Genomic DNA, 13,681 nt, shown 5'->3' with positions numbered 1-13,681 from the left:
CAGGACCTTGAGCTCTCTTTTGGCTCTCTTGCTCAGGGCTAGCACTCTACCATTTGAACCATGCCTCCAGTCCAGAATTTTGCTAGTTAATTGGAAATGGGAGTCTTGTCGACTATTCTGCCCAGGCTGGCTATGAACCATGATCCTCCAGATCTCAGCCTCCCAAGTAGAGGAGCACTGGGCTTGAAGTCTTTATTTTGTTGGTGGTATTTTGTCATATAACTCTCTAGTTTCTAGTGTTCACTGAAAACTCAAAGCCAAGAAAAGAGCTCTAAAACTGTAAGGTATTTCAGATAACTAGCGACTTCTTTTGAAACAGGGGCTCGCTATATCACCCAGGGTGGCCTCAAACTCCTAGGTTCAAACAGTGGTCCTGCCTTAGCCTCCTGAGGAGCAAGGAGTATAGATGGTCAACATAATGCTTGGCCTCATAATTTATACATTTATATAAGTTTTCTATTAGAAAAGCAACAATTTTAGAAATGGACTGTTTCATGATCATCTCTAGTTCATTTTCCTTTCATAAATATTCTTTCATTTCTGTAAGCAAAATGAAGAAGCTAAATGAAACCAATTAAAAGAGAAATGTTAGAGTTAAATTCTGACTTCAGGGCTTGGAGTGTAGCTTAAAGGTAGAGTACTTGCCTAGCTAGTGTGAAGCCCTGGGTTTGATTCCCAACATTGTTTCAATACTTTGACTAAAATGATAATAAATGCAGTCAGTGGTGGGAAAATCATTGATTAGGAAGTGGGAGAGTCCTGTGTGTCCTTCCGTGGAGAGGTCTGAGCACTGAAAAGCCAAAACATACCTGTAGACCTGGAAAACAGATCTTTGATCATTTTTTGTGTATTTTACATGATATAACCAAATTATTATATGTAAGTGTATGTCTATACACACATACATATACACGTATACATATAATAACAGATCATGTAGCATCCCTTTCCCTCAGGGCTTTATGTATGCTAGGCAGGCACTCTTCTACTGAGCCACATCCCCACTTCATAACCATCTTTGAAAAGAAGCTTGAAATATTTTAGAGAACTAAGTTTTTAAAAAGATACTAAGTCATATTTGTAAATAACATTTGCATTTGCAGATCATTTGATTATTTTTCTCATTTGTTGAATTTTATACTACATTTTTCTTTTCTTTTTGAGAGCTAGCTTACACACTTAACATTTCTTATGTTCTCACAGCAACTTTTGTTTTCTCCAGAGAAACTCAGGGACATTGTGCCAACTTACTCTTACTTCCCTCTTTTTCACTGAGTTTAAAGTGGGTGTAGGCCAGAATGTCAAAGAGTGTACATAAAATGCCAAGACCTTGGCTAATCGACAGAGGATCCTTAAATAAAATGTATCCTCCACATAAAGTGATGCAAAACTTGAAGTGTCCAAACATGTTAGAGGTGACTGGAGATGTGTTCCCAATCATCCAATAAATTGACAAGTTTACCATGAAAGCTATGACTCCAGATAGCAGCTCCATAAGCAAAGCAGGAACTGACCACGGGCCCCAAATTCCTCCCTCTCCAAACACTGGCTCAAAGAAGGGCACAGCAACGAGCAACATGGCAGATGACATTGGGGCCTGATAATGCAGCAGCTGCATGGAGTTGACTTGCAATTCATGCTGTTCGGCGCCTACCCACAGTTGATAAAGAGATGTCACTAAAACACCAAGAGCAGCAAACACCATTCCAAGGAAATTAAACTTCACATCGTAATAAGAATTTAGGATTACACCTAAAGTTATAGGAATCAGTGTGAGCTGTCTTGTGGTGGAGAAGCTCTTCTGGTAGCAGAAGGTCTGGATGGCTATGGTCACCGGCGTGGTCATGGCCTAGGCCAGTTAATAGATAGCTATGGTGTTGTTCTGCAGAGAAAGGCTGGTGAAGACCACAAACCCACAGAAGCTGAGGGCCAGGAGGAGGAGCTTGGAGGGCGACAGGCTCTTGGGGCGAAGACGTCCAGCTTCTGGCAGATGGACAAGCCCAGCCAGGTAACGACGAAGTGCACCAGGGTCAGGCTCATGTTGGGGAACGCGTAGTGAACGTAGATCCATTTGTTGAGGGACACGATGCAGATGGACACCAGCAGGTTAAACAGGAGCCTGGCGGCGGTTCGCTCATTGCGCCACACTCGGTCCACCAAGGATGCCATGAAGCCTGCCGCTGGCTGAGCAGCATCCTCCATGAGGCCGTCAGGCCGGGGCCGTCCAGCCTCCAAGAGAGGGGTCCAGCCAATCTGCGGCTGCGACGGGTCTCATGGTCCCACCAGGGAGAGGCACGCACCAGTCGAGGTGAAGGCGTGAGGTGGGGTGGGGGGACACACATGCTCCAGCGCACGCACAGAGTCGTTTCTTTCTGCCCTGAGATTCTTTGTAGCACTATCCTTGGACAGTTTCATTTTCTTCCTAACTTCTTGTATACTAAATTCCAGTTTTTCTTATTCTCAACTCTTTGTTCTGCAATGCAAACCTCTGGCTTCTGGTTATCTGTTAGATTTTTTCTTCTTCTGTGTATGTGGTAGTGAGGAATCAGACAGGCTTTGTGTATGCTAGGCAAGCACTCTGTCACTAGGCCACACTTCTGGCCCTCTCTCTTTGTCTTGCAAGTTTTCAAAGCTTGTCTCATCTTACCTCCTGATACCACATGGCAAAACTGTTGCAGTTCTATGTGTTTGGGATCTTTCACCCTAGGCCAGCAAAACTGCTTACGCTCATCAAGAAGAAAAAAAGTAATGAGCCACTGAATTCAAAGCCACCTTTGTTAACTAATAACAAGGCTATGGTTTCAGTAAATCCAGAATCCTGAAGACAAGATCAGAGTGTCTGTGGCTCACTCCTGTAACCCTGGATTCTCAGGAGGCCGAGATCTCAGGATTGTAGTTTGAAGCTAGCCCAGTCAGCAATGCACATGAGACTCATATCACCAATTAGCCACTCCAAAACTAGAAGTGGAGCTGTGAGTCAAGTAATATAGAGTGACTTGAGCATAAAAACTTGGGGATAGGGTTCAGGCCCTGAGTTCCAGCCCCACAACTGACCAAAATTAGAGTTGTGGCTCAAGCCTTGAACGAAAAAGATACCGAGATCCAGTGTTCAAACCCCAATACCAACACACACACACACACACACACACACACACACACACACACACACACACACACACACACACAGAGCTAATGCACAAAAAGTATAAATTTTAGGGCTGGGATTTTGGCCTAGTGGTAGAGTGGTTGCCTAGCATGCATGAAGACCCAGGTTCAATTCCTCGGTAACCACATACATAGAAAAAAGCTGGAAGTGGTGCTGAGGCTCAAGTGGTAGAGCTGTAGCCTTGAGAAAAGTTCAAGGACAGTGCTCAGGCCCTGAGCTCAAGCCCAGGACTGACAAAAAAAAAAAAGTTTATTACAGAAGAGGCATGTGAATGTCCATGTCATTTCTTGTTGGTTTTAGATTGTATGATTATTAAGATTGTTATTACTCTAGAAAACCTTTCAGGGATGGGGATATGGTTCAAACACTTGGCTAGTATACCCATGGTCTTGGTTTCCATCTCCAACTCTACAAAAACAAAACAAAAGCCTGCCAGGTAGAAAAGTCTCCATGAGATCGTTGGATTCACTAAGAGACATTCCCCACCTCAAAAAATATGTCCCCATAGGTAGCTTACATACAAATAGTGAGCCAGAGCTCACAACAGCAACTTTTTCAAGACTAACTGGACTTTCAGCTTCACTGAGAAAAAAACATGCATAAGTCATTTTCTTTCTCTCTTATGTGCACATACAATTATGCCAAATCTGCTAAAATTTAATTTAAGAATCTGAATCCATAAAACTAACTTGAATATCACTAAAGAAGTGTACCTTTAGCTGGGTGCCAGTGGTTCGTGCCTATAATCCTAGCTCTTTGAGGCTAAAATTTGGAGGCTTCAAATATAAGGTCAGCCTAGGTAGAAAAGTTAATAAGACCCATTCTCAATAGAAAACTGGATATGATAGCAGCTGCCTCTTATTGTAGCTAGACAAGAATCTTAACCTGGGTGGGTTGTTCCCAGGCATCAACCAGGACTGGAAATGATTCTGCTTCAAAAATAACCAGTAAAGCCAGGTGCAGTGGCTCACACCTGTAATCCTTGCTACCCAGGAGGCTGAGATCTGAGGATCATGGTTCAGAGTCAACCTGGGCACTAAAGTCCGTGAGACTCTTATCTCCAATTAACCACCAGAAAACCGGAACTGGTGCTGTGGCTCAAGGGGTAGGGTGGCAGCCTTGAACTGAAGAGCTCAGGGACAGCACCTAAGCCCAGAATTCAAGTCCTATAACCGACAAAAGATAAACTTTATTGTTATCATACATTAATGTATATGTTACACACACACACACACACACACACACACAATTTCTTTTTGGACAATGTCATCCCTCCCCTCATTCTCTCCTAGTTTTCCCCTCCTATTCCCACCGACAAGTTGTATAGCTCATTTTCAACATAGTGTCTAGTTCAGTTTGTTTTTGTAGCTGGCTAGTCTGTTGCTTAAATGATATTTGTCATTGTGCTGCCTCATTCTAAGCACAAACCATGACTTGATTTTATGCCTTCATTCCTACTTTCTAGGTCTAGTCCATCACTGATTTTTCTTTCTTTTGTCATTTATTTATTCGTCACTTACAATATATTAGATACTGTAGGAAATTAGAGATTCAACATGTAAATTTTGATATGCCCTCAATTGATTCCCTAATCGATGCCATATAGTAATTTGGTTGGTTTATTTCCCTCACACCTCTAAATGTTTGGTAGTTCCTGATGGATAGAGGTGTCTTTGCTATTCATGATGAGCTCTTTAGATTTATGCTAATAAGATTCCTTTAGAATTTGCTCCCAATTCTAGGATGGATGTTGGCCACACTGACAGGATCTACCATATGATTAGATCGGAGCTAAAGTGAGTCTCCTGTAGGCAGTATACTTAGATAGATCTTTACTCATTACGCCAACCTCTGTGCCACAACACAGACATCAGAAATTTTAATCTATTTACATTTGAAATAATTACTGAGAAGGATAATTTTTCCAGTTAAATTTTGGCATTTGTTTTCTGTATACCTACATACCTCTGTATACATGTATACCTTTCATTTCTTTCTTCTTTTTTTTTTCTGTTGATCAAAGGCTTGAACTCAAGAGAGTTTGTGTGTGGTCCCTTAGCTTTTTTACTCAAGGCTAGTGCTCTACCATTTTGAATCACAGTGCCACTTTCAGTTTTCTGTTAGTCAACTGGAGAGAGTCTTATGAACTTTCCTGACAGGGCTGGCAGCCTTCTAAGCTAGAATTATGGGCATGCACCACCAGCTCGTGGCTACGTCTAATTTCTCACACATAATTTCTGCTTATGTTTAACTCTTTTATTTATTATTATTATTTTTGGTTGGTTCCAGGGCTGAAACTCAGGACCTGAGCATTGTCTTTGAACTTTCTCAAGGTTAGAGCTCTACCACTTGAGCCACAGCACCACTTCTGGCTTTTTCTATATTTGTGGTCCCGAGGAATGGGACCCGGGTCTTCGTGCATGCTAGGAAAGTACTCTAGGCCAAACTCCTGATCATTTCCTGAGCATTTTTTGCTCAAGGCTAGTATTCTCTATCACTTTGAGTCACCACATTTTCTAACCATTTCCAGTTAGAAAACTGGGGGTTAACTGGAGATAAAAGTTTTACCATCTTTCTTAGCCAGGCTGGCTTCAAACCATGATCCTTAGATCTCAGCCTCCTGAGTAGCTAATATTACAAGCATGAGCCACTAGTGCCCAGCTCATGGGAATCACATGTACTATCCTAAAGTTATAACACTGTAATCTGGATTTAAACCAATTTAACTTCAGCATACAGAAACTCTATTCCTTGATACCTCTTTCCCTACCTCTTTCAGTCTTGAGTGTCATAAAATTTTGTTTTATATATGTGTGTCATTAAATGTTAATAATTCATCTAAATGCATTGGCCTCTTAAACTATGTAGAAAATAAAACATAGGAGCCAGGAGTTTGGCCTAATGGTAGGGTACTTGCCTATCATCCACGAAGACCCCGGTTTGATTCCTCGGTACCACATACATAAAAAAAGCTGGAAGTGGTGCTGTGACTCAAGTGGTAGAGCACTAGCCTTGAGAAAGCCCAAGGACAGTGCTCAGGCCCTGAGTTCCAGCCCCATGACTGGCAAAAAATAAAAACATAATAAATAAATAAAGAGTAGAGTTCCAAACCAAAATTAAGATAATACTAGTTTTTAGATTAATAATTTTTCAAATAGTTTTTATCTCTTAAATCATGTAGAAACCAAAGTCAATATACTAGTGCATACCTCTGGTCCCAGGTAATGAAGGATTACTTGATCCCATGTGCTTGGGGTCAGCGTGGGCAAACCAGTGGGACCCAATCTCTTTTTATTTTTATTTATTTATTTATTTTTAATTCTTTTTTTGCCAGTCCTGGGCTTGAGCTCAGGGCCTGAGCACTGTCCTTGGACTTTCTCAAGGCTAGAGCTCTACCACTTGAGCCTCAGCACCACTTCTGGCTTTTTTCTGTGTATGTGGTACCGAGGAATTGAACCCGGGTCTTCGTGCATGCTAGGCAAGCACTCTACCACTAGGCCAAACTCCCGGACCCAATCTCTTTTTAAAATTCACTTATAAGCCAGCACTGTGGCTTACGCCTGTAATCCTAGCTAGTCAGGAGATCTCAGGATCATGGTTCAAAGCCAGCCCTGGCACTAATGTTTATGAGACTCTTATCTCCAATTAACCACTGGAAAACCGGAAGTGGTGCTATGGCTTCAGGGGTAGGGTGGTAGTAGCCTTGAGCTGAAGTGCTCAGGAACAGTGTGCATAAGCCCCATGACCGACCAAAAAAAAGAAAGAAAAACTCATTTATAAGTTTTGTATAAATATTGTAGAAGCTGTTGCTATAATAATACTAGTTTTTTCTTTTTCTGATGTATTTATCTTTGTTTAGGTATTTAGTTCTTCACATGGCTTTGCGTTAATTTTTTTTAGTTTTTATTTTTGGCCAGTCATAGGGATTGAACTCAAGGGCTTGGACTTTCTCAAGGCTAGAGCTCTGCCACTTGAGCCAAAGCACCACTTCCAGCTTTTCCTATGTATGTGATACTGAGGAATTGAATCCCGGTCTTCGTGCATGCTAGACAATCACTATACCACTAGGCCAAACTCCTATTCCACCTTGACTATTTATTTTATTTTATTTTATTTTTTTTTTGCCAGTCCTGGGCTTAAGCTCAGGGCCTGAGCACTGTCCTTGGACTTTCTCAAGGCTAGAGCTCTACCATTTGAGCCTCAGTACCACTTCCGGCTTTTTTTTCTATGTATGTGGTACCGAGGAATCAAACCCGGGTCTTCATGCATGCTAGGCAAACACTTTAACCACTAGGCCAAACTCCCGGCCCTCACCTTGACTATTTCTTACAGAGCACTAAACATAACTTTCAACCCTGTGTCTTAGTCCATTCCAGCTGTCATAGTAAAATACTATTGTTTTCAAGGCTAAGAAGTCCAAGATCAAAGTGCATGAAGATTTACTGTTTGGCAAAGGTTTTCTGGTTCACATATGGTGTCCTTCTTTCTGTGATTTTTCCATAGTAGAAAAGGCAAACAAGCTCCATTGGGTCTTCTTATAAAGGTACTAAACTAATCTCATTAATGAGAGTTGGTCATTTTCCCAAGGGTCCCTATCTCCTAGTAATCAACCCTGCTAGACAGGATTTCAGTATATGATATTGGGAGAAGGGCATAAATATGTAGGCCATGGAACATTGCCTCTACCTTCTATTCTGATTTCTTCATTCACATGAGTAATGGAAGTTCAAAGAAACTGAGGTGATTGTATTCAATCAGTGTTTCTCAGGTTAACTTAGTAATGGGCAATTTTAGTTATTCACATATTCCAGAAACTATGGGAAATTTTATCATGTACTTAGAGGTTAAATGGGCTATCAAATCTAAATAGGCCCAGATGACTAGGGGTGATCAAATTAGGAAAGTAGAAAGGCTAGACAATTGAGAACTAATGTAAAGAGAAAGTAGAAACAGAGAAGAAAGATCTAGAGAAAACCTATGAATCAAACTCATGTTTGTGCCCCTGGCCACTGATACAGGTAGGCTAAAATCTAATAAAAACAAGGTGTGGGGAAAAAAATGAATGTGCACTTTCTGCTTCTTCTTCTTTCTTTCTTTCTTTTTTTTTTTTTTTGCCAGTCCTGGGGTTTGAACTCAAGGCCTGAGCACTGTCCTTGAGCTTTCTCAAGTCTAGAGCTCTACCACTTGAGCCATAGCACCACTCCAGCCTTTTTCTATGTATATGGTACCGAGAAATAGAACCTGGGTGGTCATGCATGCTAGACAAGCATTTTAACACTAGACCAAACTTACAGGTCCGCTGCTTTGTTTTTTATACATTCTTATTAGTGTTCAAATATATCCATCTGTCCAAGGTAGGTTGTTCTTAACACTGAGAGATTCTGCCTCTTAATGACTTTTTAATCTATTTCTCTGGTGACCAGAGTAACGTAACTAAAACACAAATATAACAAATACATGTGTATAGAAGCACTTCACACTCTCCCTACTTCTATGTGATTAAGTAGTAATGTCTGAGGCAGCATATAAGCACATCTATTTATGATCTTGTGATCTTGCCCCTGCTTATTTTTCCAAACTTCTATCTCACCACTTCCCTTCCTTTCCCAGCCTCAATGACTTACTGGTATTTCCTGGAATGTGCCATTTTTGTACATTTCTTCATGACTCATTTCCTCTGGATAGTCTTGAATGTTTCCACTCTTGTCTGTCTGACATGCTTCCTCTAGGCCTTTAAGACTTTCTGGTTCTGCTATTAGTTCATTAATTAATTAGACAGGTCTCACTATGTAACCCAGGCTTAATTTGAACTATTGTTCTTCCTGTTTCAGTTTCCTAAATGCTGGGATTACAAGCATGTATCACCATAGCTGGCACCTCGGTGAAGTATTTATTGACTTTTCACAACAAAATTAAAACATGTTCCTTAGAACTTCCATTGTCTCTAGTATCCACTGCAGTGAATTGCAGCAATTGGAAAATCTGAGTTTCTAGAGGGTATGAGCCATGACTACATAACTTCTGTGCTTCTACGGTCTGGTAGAGTTCTTGACACGTGACGAAGTATCAATTGTCTTTGAATATACAAAATTCTTTGAAAACTTCTGTTTAATAGAAGGAATCTGTCAATCAGTTCATGTTGAATCTCTTGGGTCCAAGACTTGGGATCTAAAGGATGTAGTATTGATTCACTGATCTAACAAAAATACTGAATGTCAATTCTATGCTAGCATGGTAATATAATGGCCTTAACAAAACAGAGATATATTTTACTAATGTTGTGGAGTTAAGAATTTGAGGTTGTCTTTTATTTCATCTACATAGAAGGTTGAGGAAGGAGGATCCTGAATTTGAGAACAGTATGGGCTATATCAGCAAGATCTCAGCTCACAAAATAATACTGAGGGACCTGTTATAGTATTTTTATGCTATAGCATTCCCATAGAGTATATTTGAGATTTGATTTACAATGTCAGTTTGAGATTGTCCACAATATAGGACTTTCTGAAATATTAGGTTAAAGTTTTTGCCTTACTGGAATGATTTCTCTTTTTACTTGAAGTGGGTTTGCCTCTTTTTCTCTAATAAAAAATTATTTCAGTTGATAAAATAAGACACAAATGAAAAAACAGTGAACATCTTGTTTTAATTCAAGCAAAACTTTGTCTTCAAGAATCTGTGGAAGGTTGGGATCCACCAGTGACTTTACAGTTGACCAAGTGCTTTTGTATTTATAGCAATATTTAGTTTTACCTGTAGAAAACCCAGAAGATTATAGGGGAAGTATTCAGGAATCAGCTGAGGGCCTTCCTGAAGCAGTGAAAGAGTATGCAATGTACCAAGCACAGAAAGGTATATTGAGAGCCAACAATACACACACTTTTGCCTCAGATATTGTGATTGGAAGAATGAAGCTGTCAGGTAAAGACATTTGAAAATGGGAAAGGAAACTAACAAACCAATCCCCCAACCAAAACAATAACAGCATTATGAAAGCCTACAAAAAGCAGATATCACAAAATTTGAACAAATCTAAAGCAAGTTCCTGTAGGTTTTACTGACCTGATACCTCCCGAGGTTTTGGGTTAACTACAAACAAGGACAGAACTTAGAGAATGGGAATGGGAATGTGAGAAGTAGAATGGGAATATGAATAATCAGGTAATTAGGTCCATTCAAAGGACTATCAGCCAGATTTAGAAGGGACTGCTATTCTTTTTTAAATGTTTAAAAACAGGAATTTATCTTTCTAAAATTTACATAGTGTCCCCTTATTCCTACTTCCTCAATGGAAGGTGGTTAGTAATAGGCAATGGATGCAGAACAAAGGCTGTTTTCTTCCATATTAGGTAGCATGCAGAGACACACTGCACAAGCATTAAATTTTAAATTCATTTTAATATGTAAAGAGTCTTAAAACTACAAGGCAAATTAAAAGTTGCAGTGTCAGCTTGAATCCAGAATAATTACAATCACCTAAACTGAGAGTAAGTTTCTTTGTTAAATTGGGAGCTTTTTTGGGGGGAGGGGGTAGATTTTATAAATGTAGTATTACTGTGATGATAAGTCACATCTTCCCTGGGGTCTCAGATAAAAATGAAAGTTTTCTTGACCATCATTAATAAAATAAAAGCTGTAGGGCTGAGGCAATAGTTAGCTCAGTAGTACAGTCTTTCAACAGCATGTATAAAGTCCTGGGCTTGGGCCCCAGAAAGCCTTTTCAAGGTGACAAGGTTTCTTTTGAGACTTAGGGAGGAAAGAAAATGTAGAGAGAGTAACACTGCATCATCCTTTTACCTGTGCTCAGTCCTAAATAGAAATCTACTTTGGCCTAATACACTGTCTGGGCTCTGGCCAACCCTTCCCGTCCCTTAAATGCAACCCTAGAAATGCTAGTACACAGATACACATTTAACTTACATGCTTTAGTGTAAAATAAATGGGTACAAAACTTGTAAGTTCTCTATCTCATTGAAGAGCAGCAAATATCTACGTGCAAATGGCATTCCCTCCCCTCGCCCCCCCACCACCTTTTTTTTTTTCCTCCCAAACTGGAGTTTTGTCCATTTCATGAATTAACTTTACCATCGTGGCTTAGTGCTTGTTTTTGTTGGCTGAGCTCTTTCACTGGGTTGGTGGCCACAACGAGGTCAACAAATTGCTCATTCTGGTTTGTGGGGAGGGAGCAAGTGCTGTTCAGGCACTGGAACCGCATCATCTCCACTGCCTGGAATGGCGAGGGGATCATCGACATTCCCCACAGATGAAGGAAGGCAGTCACCGTCCAGTTCCCTGCCACCTACAACTCTTGACTTAATCGTCCCCATCAGCCCCTCAAAAGATCTGAAAGTGGCCGACTTTTTCATATCTTCGAGCTTCCTACAGATGGCCGAGCCCACGCTGGACAGAGCAGTTGAAGTCTTCTGTTTCATGTAGGTATTGGAGACCTGAACCTCATGCCAGCTCTTGGAGAGATTCTGCCTCAGCCCCACCAAGGCCGTGAGGCCCAGCTTCTTCTTGAGCTCCCCACAGCGTCTCTCTTTGGCGGCCAACACATCGCGGAGGGTTAAGATTTCGGCTTCCAGCTTGGCAAGCTCGGATTTGAGCTCTATCTGCTCAGCCTCGGATAGAGTCTCTGGTTGATAGACGGGGTGGGACCGCGAGGGACCCGCACAGGGATCTGCTGGCACGGATAGAGAGAGATCTTCGTGGAGAGAATCAAGGTCCAGTTCTTGGTAGAGAGAATCCATTTCGTGGCGAGCAGACTCGAAATCCAGGCCCGTGGGATCAGACTCCTGGCCCGTGGGAAGAGACGCCAGGCCCGGTGGGTCCATCTCCCCGCCCACAGAAGAAGTGGCGGCGGGGCTGGTAGGTCGATGACCTTGGCCTGTGGAGTCGCTACCGCAGTCAGGGTTCACTTCCGCAGTCAAGGTTCACTTCCGGGTGGCGCAGCAGGAAGTCCTCTAGATTGAGGCCTAGGGGGAGGGACCTACTGTTCCCAGGGCAGGTGGTGGCCTTCTCTCTGGAGTTGTGGTGTTCAAGTTAGACCAGGACCACCATGGTGAGGTAGGTAGGGCTATCTTTTGATCCCACAGAAGATGTCATTGTTCCTTTAGTCAAGAATGAACTCTGAATCATTGCTCAAGTAAGGGTGATGGCTTTAACCCAGTCCTTCATCAGGTTAAAAAAAAAAAAAGATTGTATTAAAGTAGATGGGGTTTCTTTTATTTCCCACTTGATGTCTAGAAGCCTGTATATATGATGCTTTATAAATACATTCTTGAAAACTGGAATATAAGATCAAAGCTATGACCGCTCAGCCAGCTCTCAGTAGTTTGGAAATGGGAGAATAAGATTATAGTGATCGATTACACAAGCCTGAAAATAATTAGGGATTTATGCCAGAGCCAGTAGGTTGAACCATCTGATAAATGATCAATAGGAAACATTCTGATTAGGTTGACTTGTAAAATAATCTATGTTGTTGATTCAGATTGTCTCTAAACAGGATATGTGGCTCATGTAAAAGTTTATTTCTATGATCATAAATGCACTACATTTAACTGAGAATACAAGAAAAAAATTACTATCAAAAATATTGGTAGTCCTTTTTCTTATATTGTACAAAGATAGATATTATTGTACAGCACCAACAGGAACATACCAGTTTGTAACTACAAGGATTATTGTTATCAATCTTCATATTTCACTGGTTAATCAGGATGACATTGCCTTTTAGCAATCTTGCTACTTGGACTAATTAGCTTTTTTTTTTTTTTTTTTGCCAGTCCTGAGGCTTGAACTCTGAACTCAGGACCTGGGCATTGTCTTTGAGCTTTCTCAAGGCTAGAGATCTACCCCTTGGGCCATAGCACCACTTACAGCTTCCTCTGAGGAATTGAACCCAGGGCTTTGTGCATGCTAGGTAAGTACTCTACCACTCAGCCACACTCCAGGTCCCCTAATTAGCTTTTTAAAAAATAGGGGGAGGGAATGAGGGGGGAGGAAATGGTAGAAAAATAGGGAGGAGATAACTCTGTTCAAAAATAAATGTACTCATTACCATAATACATAACTATAACCCCTCTGTACATCACTTTTACAATAAAATAAATAGTTATAGTATTGATAGTATATTTCTAAAGCCCAAACTGTTAGAATGTTAAATTGATATAATAGTTTTAACTATTATTTCTTCTCTTTGGTGCTATGTACATAATTACGGCAGAGGGTTACAGCTGAAGTCAAGGTTGAAAAATCTATATGTATATGAAGAACCAGCTGTATTCTCCTCATCCAAACTGTCCATTGGCACCAGATATTATATAATAAAGGAACAGATTTTTCAATATGGAATTTTTTTCTTTTTCTTTTTTGTCAGTCATGGGGCTTGGACTCTGGGCCTGGGAGCTGTCCCTGAGATCTTCAGCTCAGTGCTACCACCCTACTCCTTGAGCCACAGAGCCACTTTCAGTTTTCTAGTGGTTAACTAGAGATAAGAGTCTCATGGTCTTT

At 40.9% G+C, this 13,681-nt stretch overlaps 1 protein-coding gene and 1 pseudogene across 1 annotated transcript; both read right to left on the bottom strand.

Moving 5' to 3' along the window:
* Nucleotides 1-1,228: 1,228 nt before the first annotated feature.
* On the bottom strand, nucleotides 1,229-2,169 carry LOC150065384 (solute carrier family 35 member E3 pseudogene; annotated as a pseudogene).
* Nucleotides 2,170-11,191: 9,022 nt separating this feature from the next.
* Tpd52l3 (TPD52 like 3) lies at nucleotides 11,192-12,073 on the bottom strand. The gene has a single exon (XM_090329098.1). It carries the CDS (start codon nucleotides 11,998-12,000, stop codon nucleotides 11,329-11,331), a length of 672 nt encoding a protein of 223 aa, XP_090185224.1. The 5' UTR covers nucleotides 12,001-12,073; the 3' UTR covers nucleotides 11,192-11,328.
* Nucleotides 12,074-13,681: the final 1,608 nt, after the last annotated feature.

This window comes from Megascapheus bottae, chromosome 3 (assembly GCF_031878675.1).
Source record: "Megascapheus bottae isolate mThoBot1 chromosome 3, mThoBot2.hap1, whole genome shotgun sequence".
In the NCBI taxonomy this organism is placed as follows: domain Eukaryota; kingdom Metazoa; phylum Chordata; class Mammalia; order Rodentia; family Geomyidae; genus Megascapheus; species Megascapheus bottae.
This window is presented reverse-complemented; position numbering and strand designations above follow the sequence as displayed.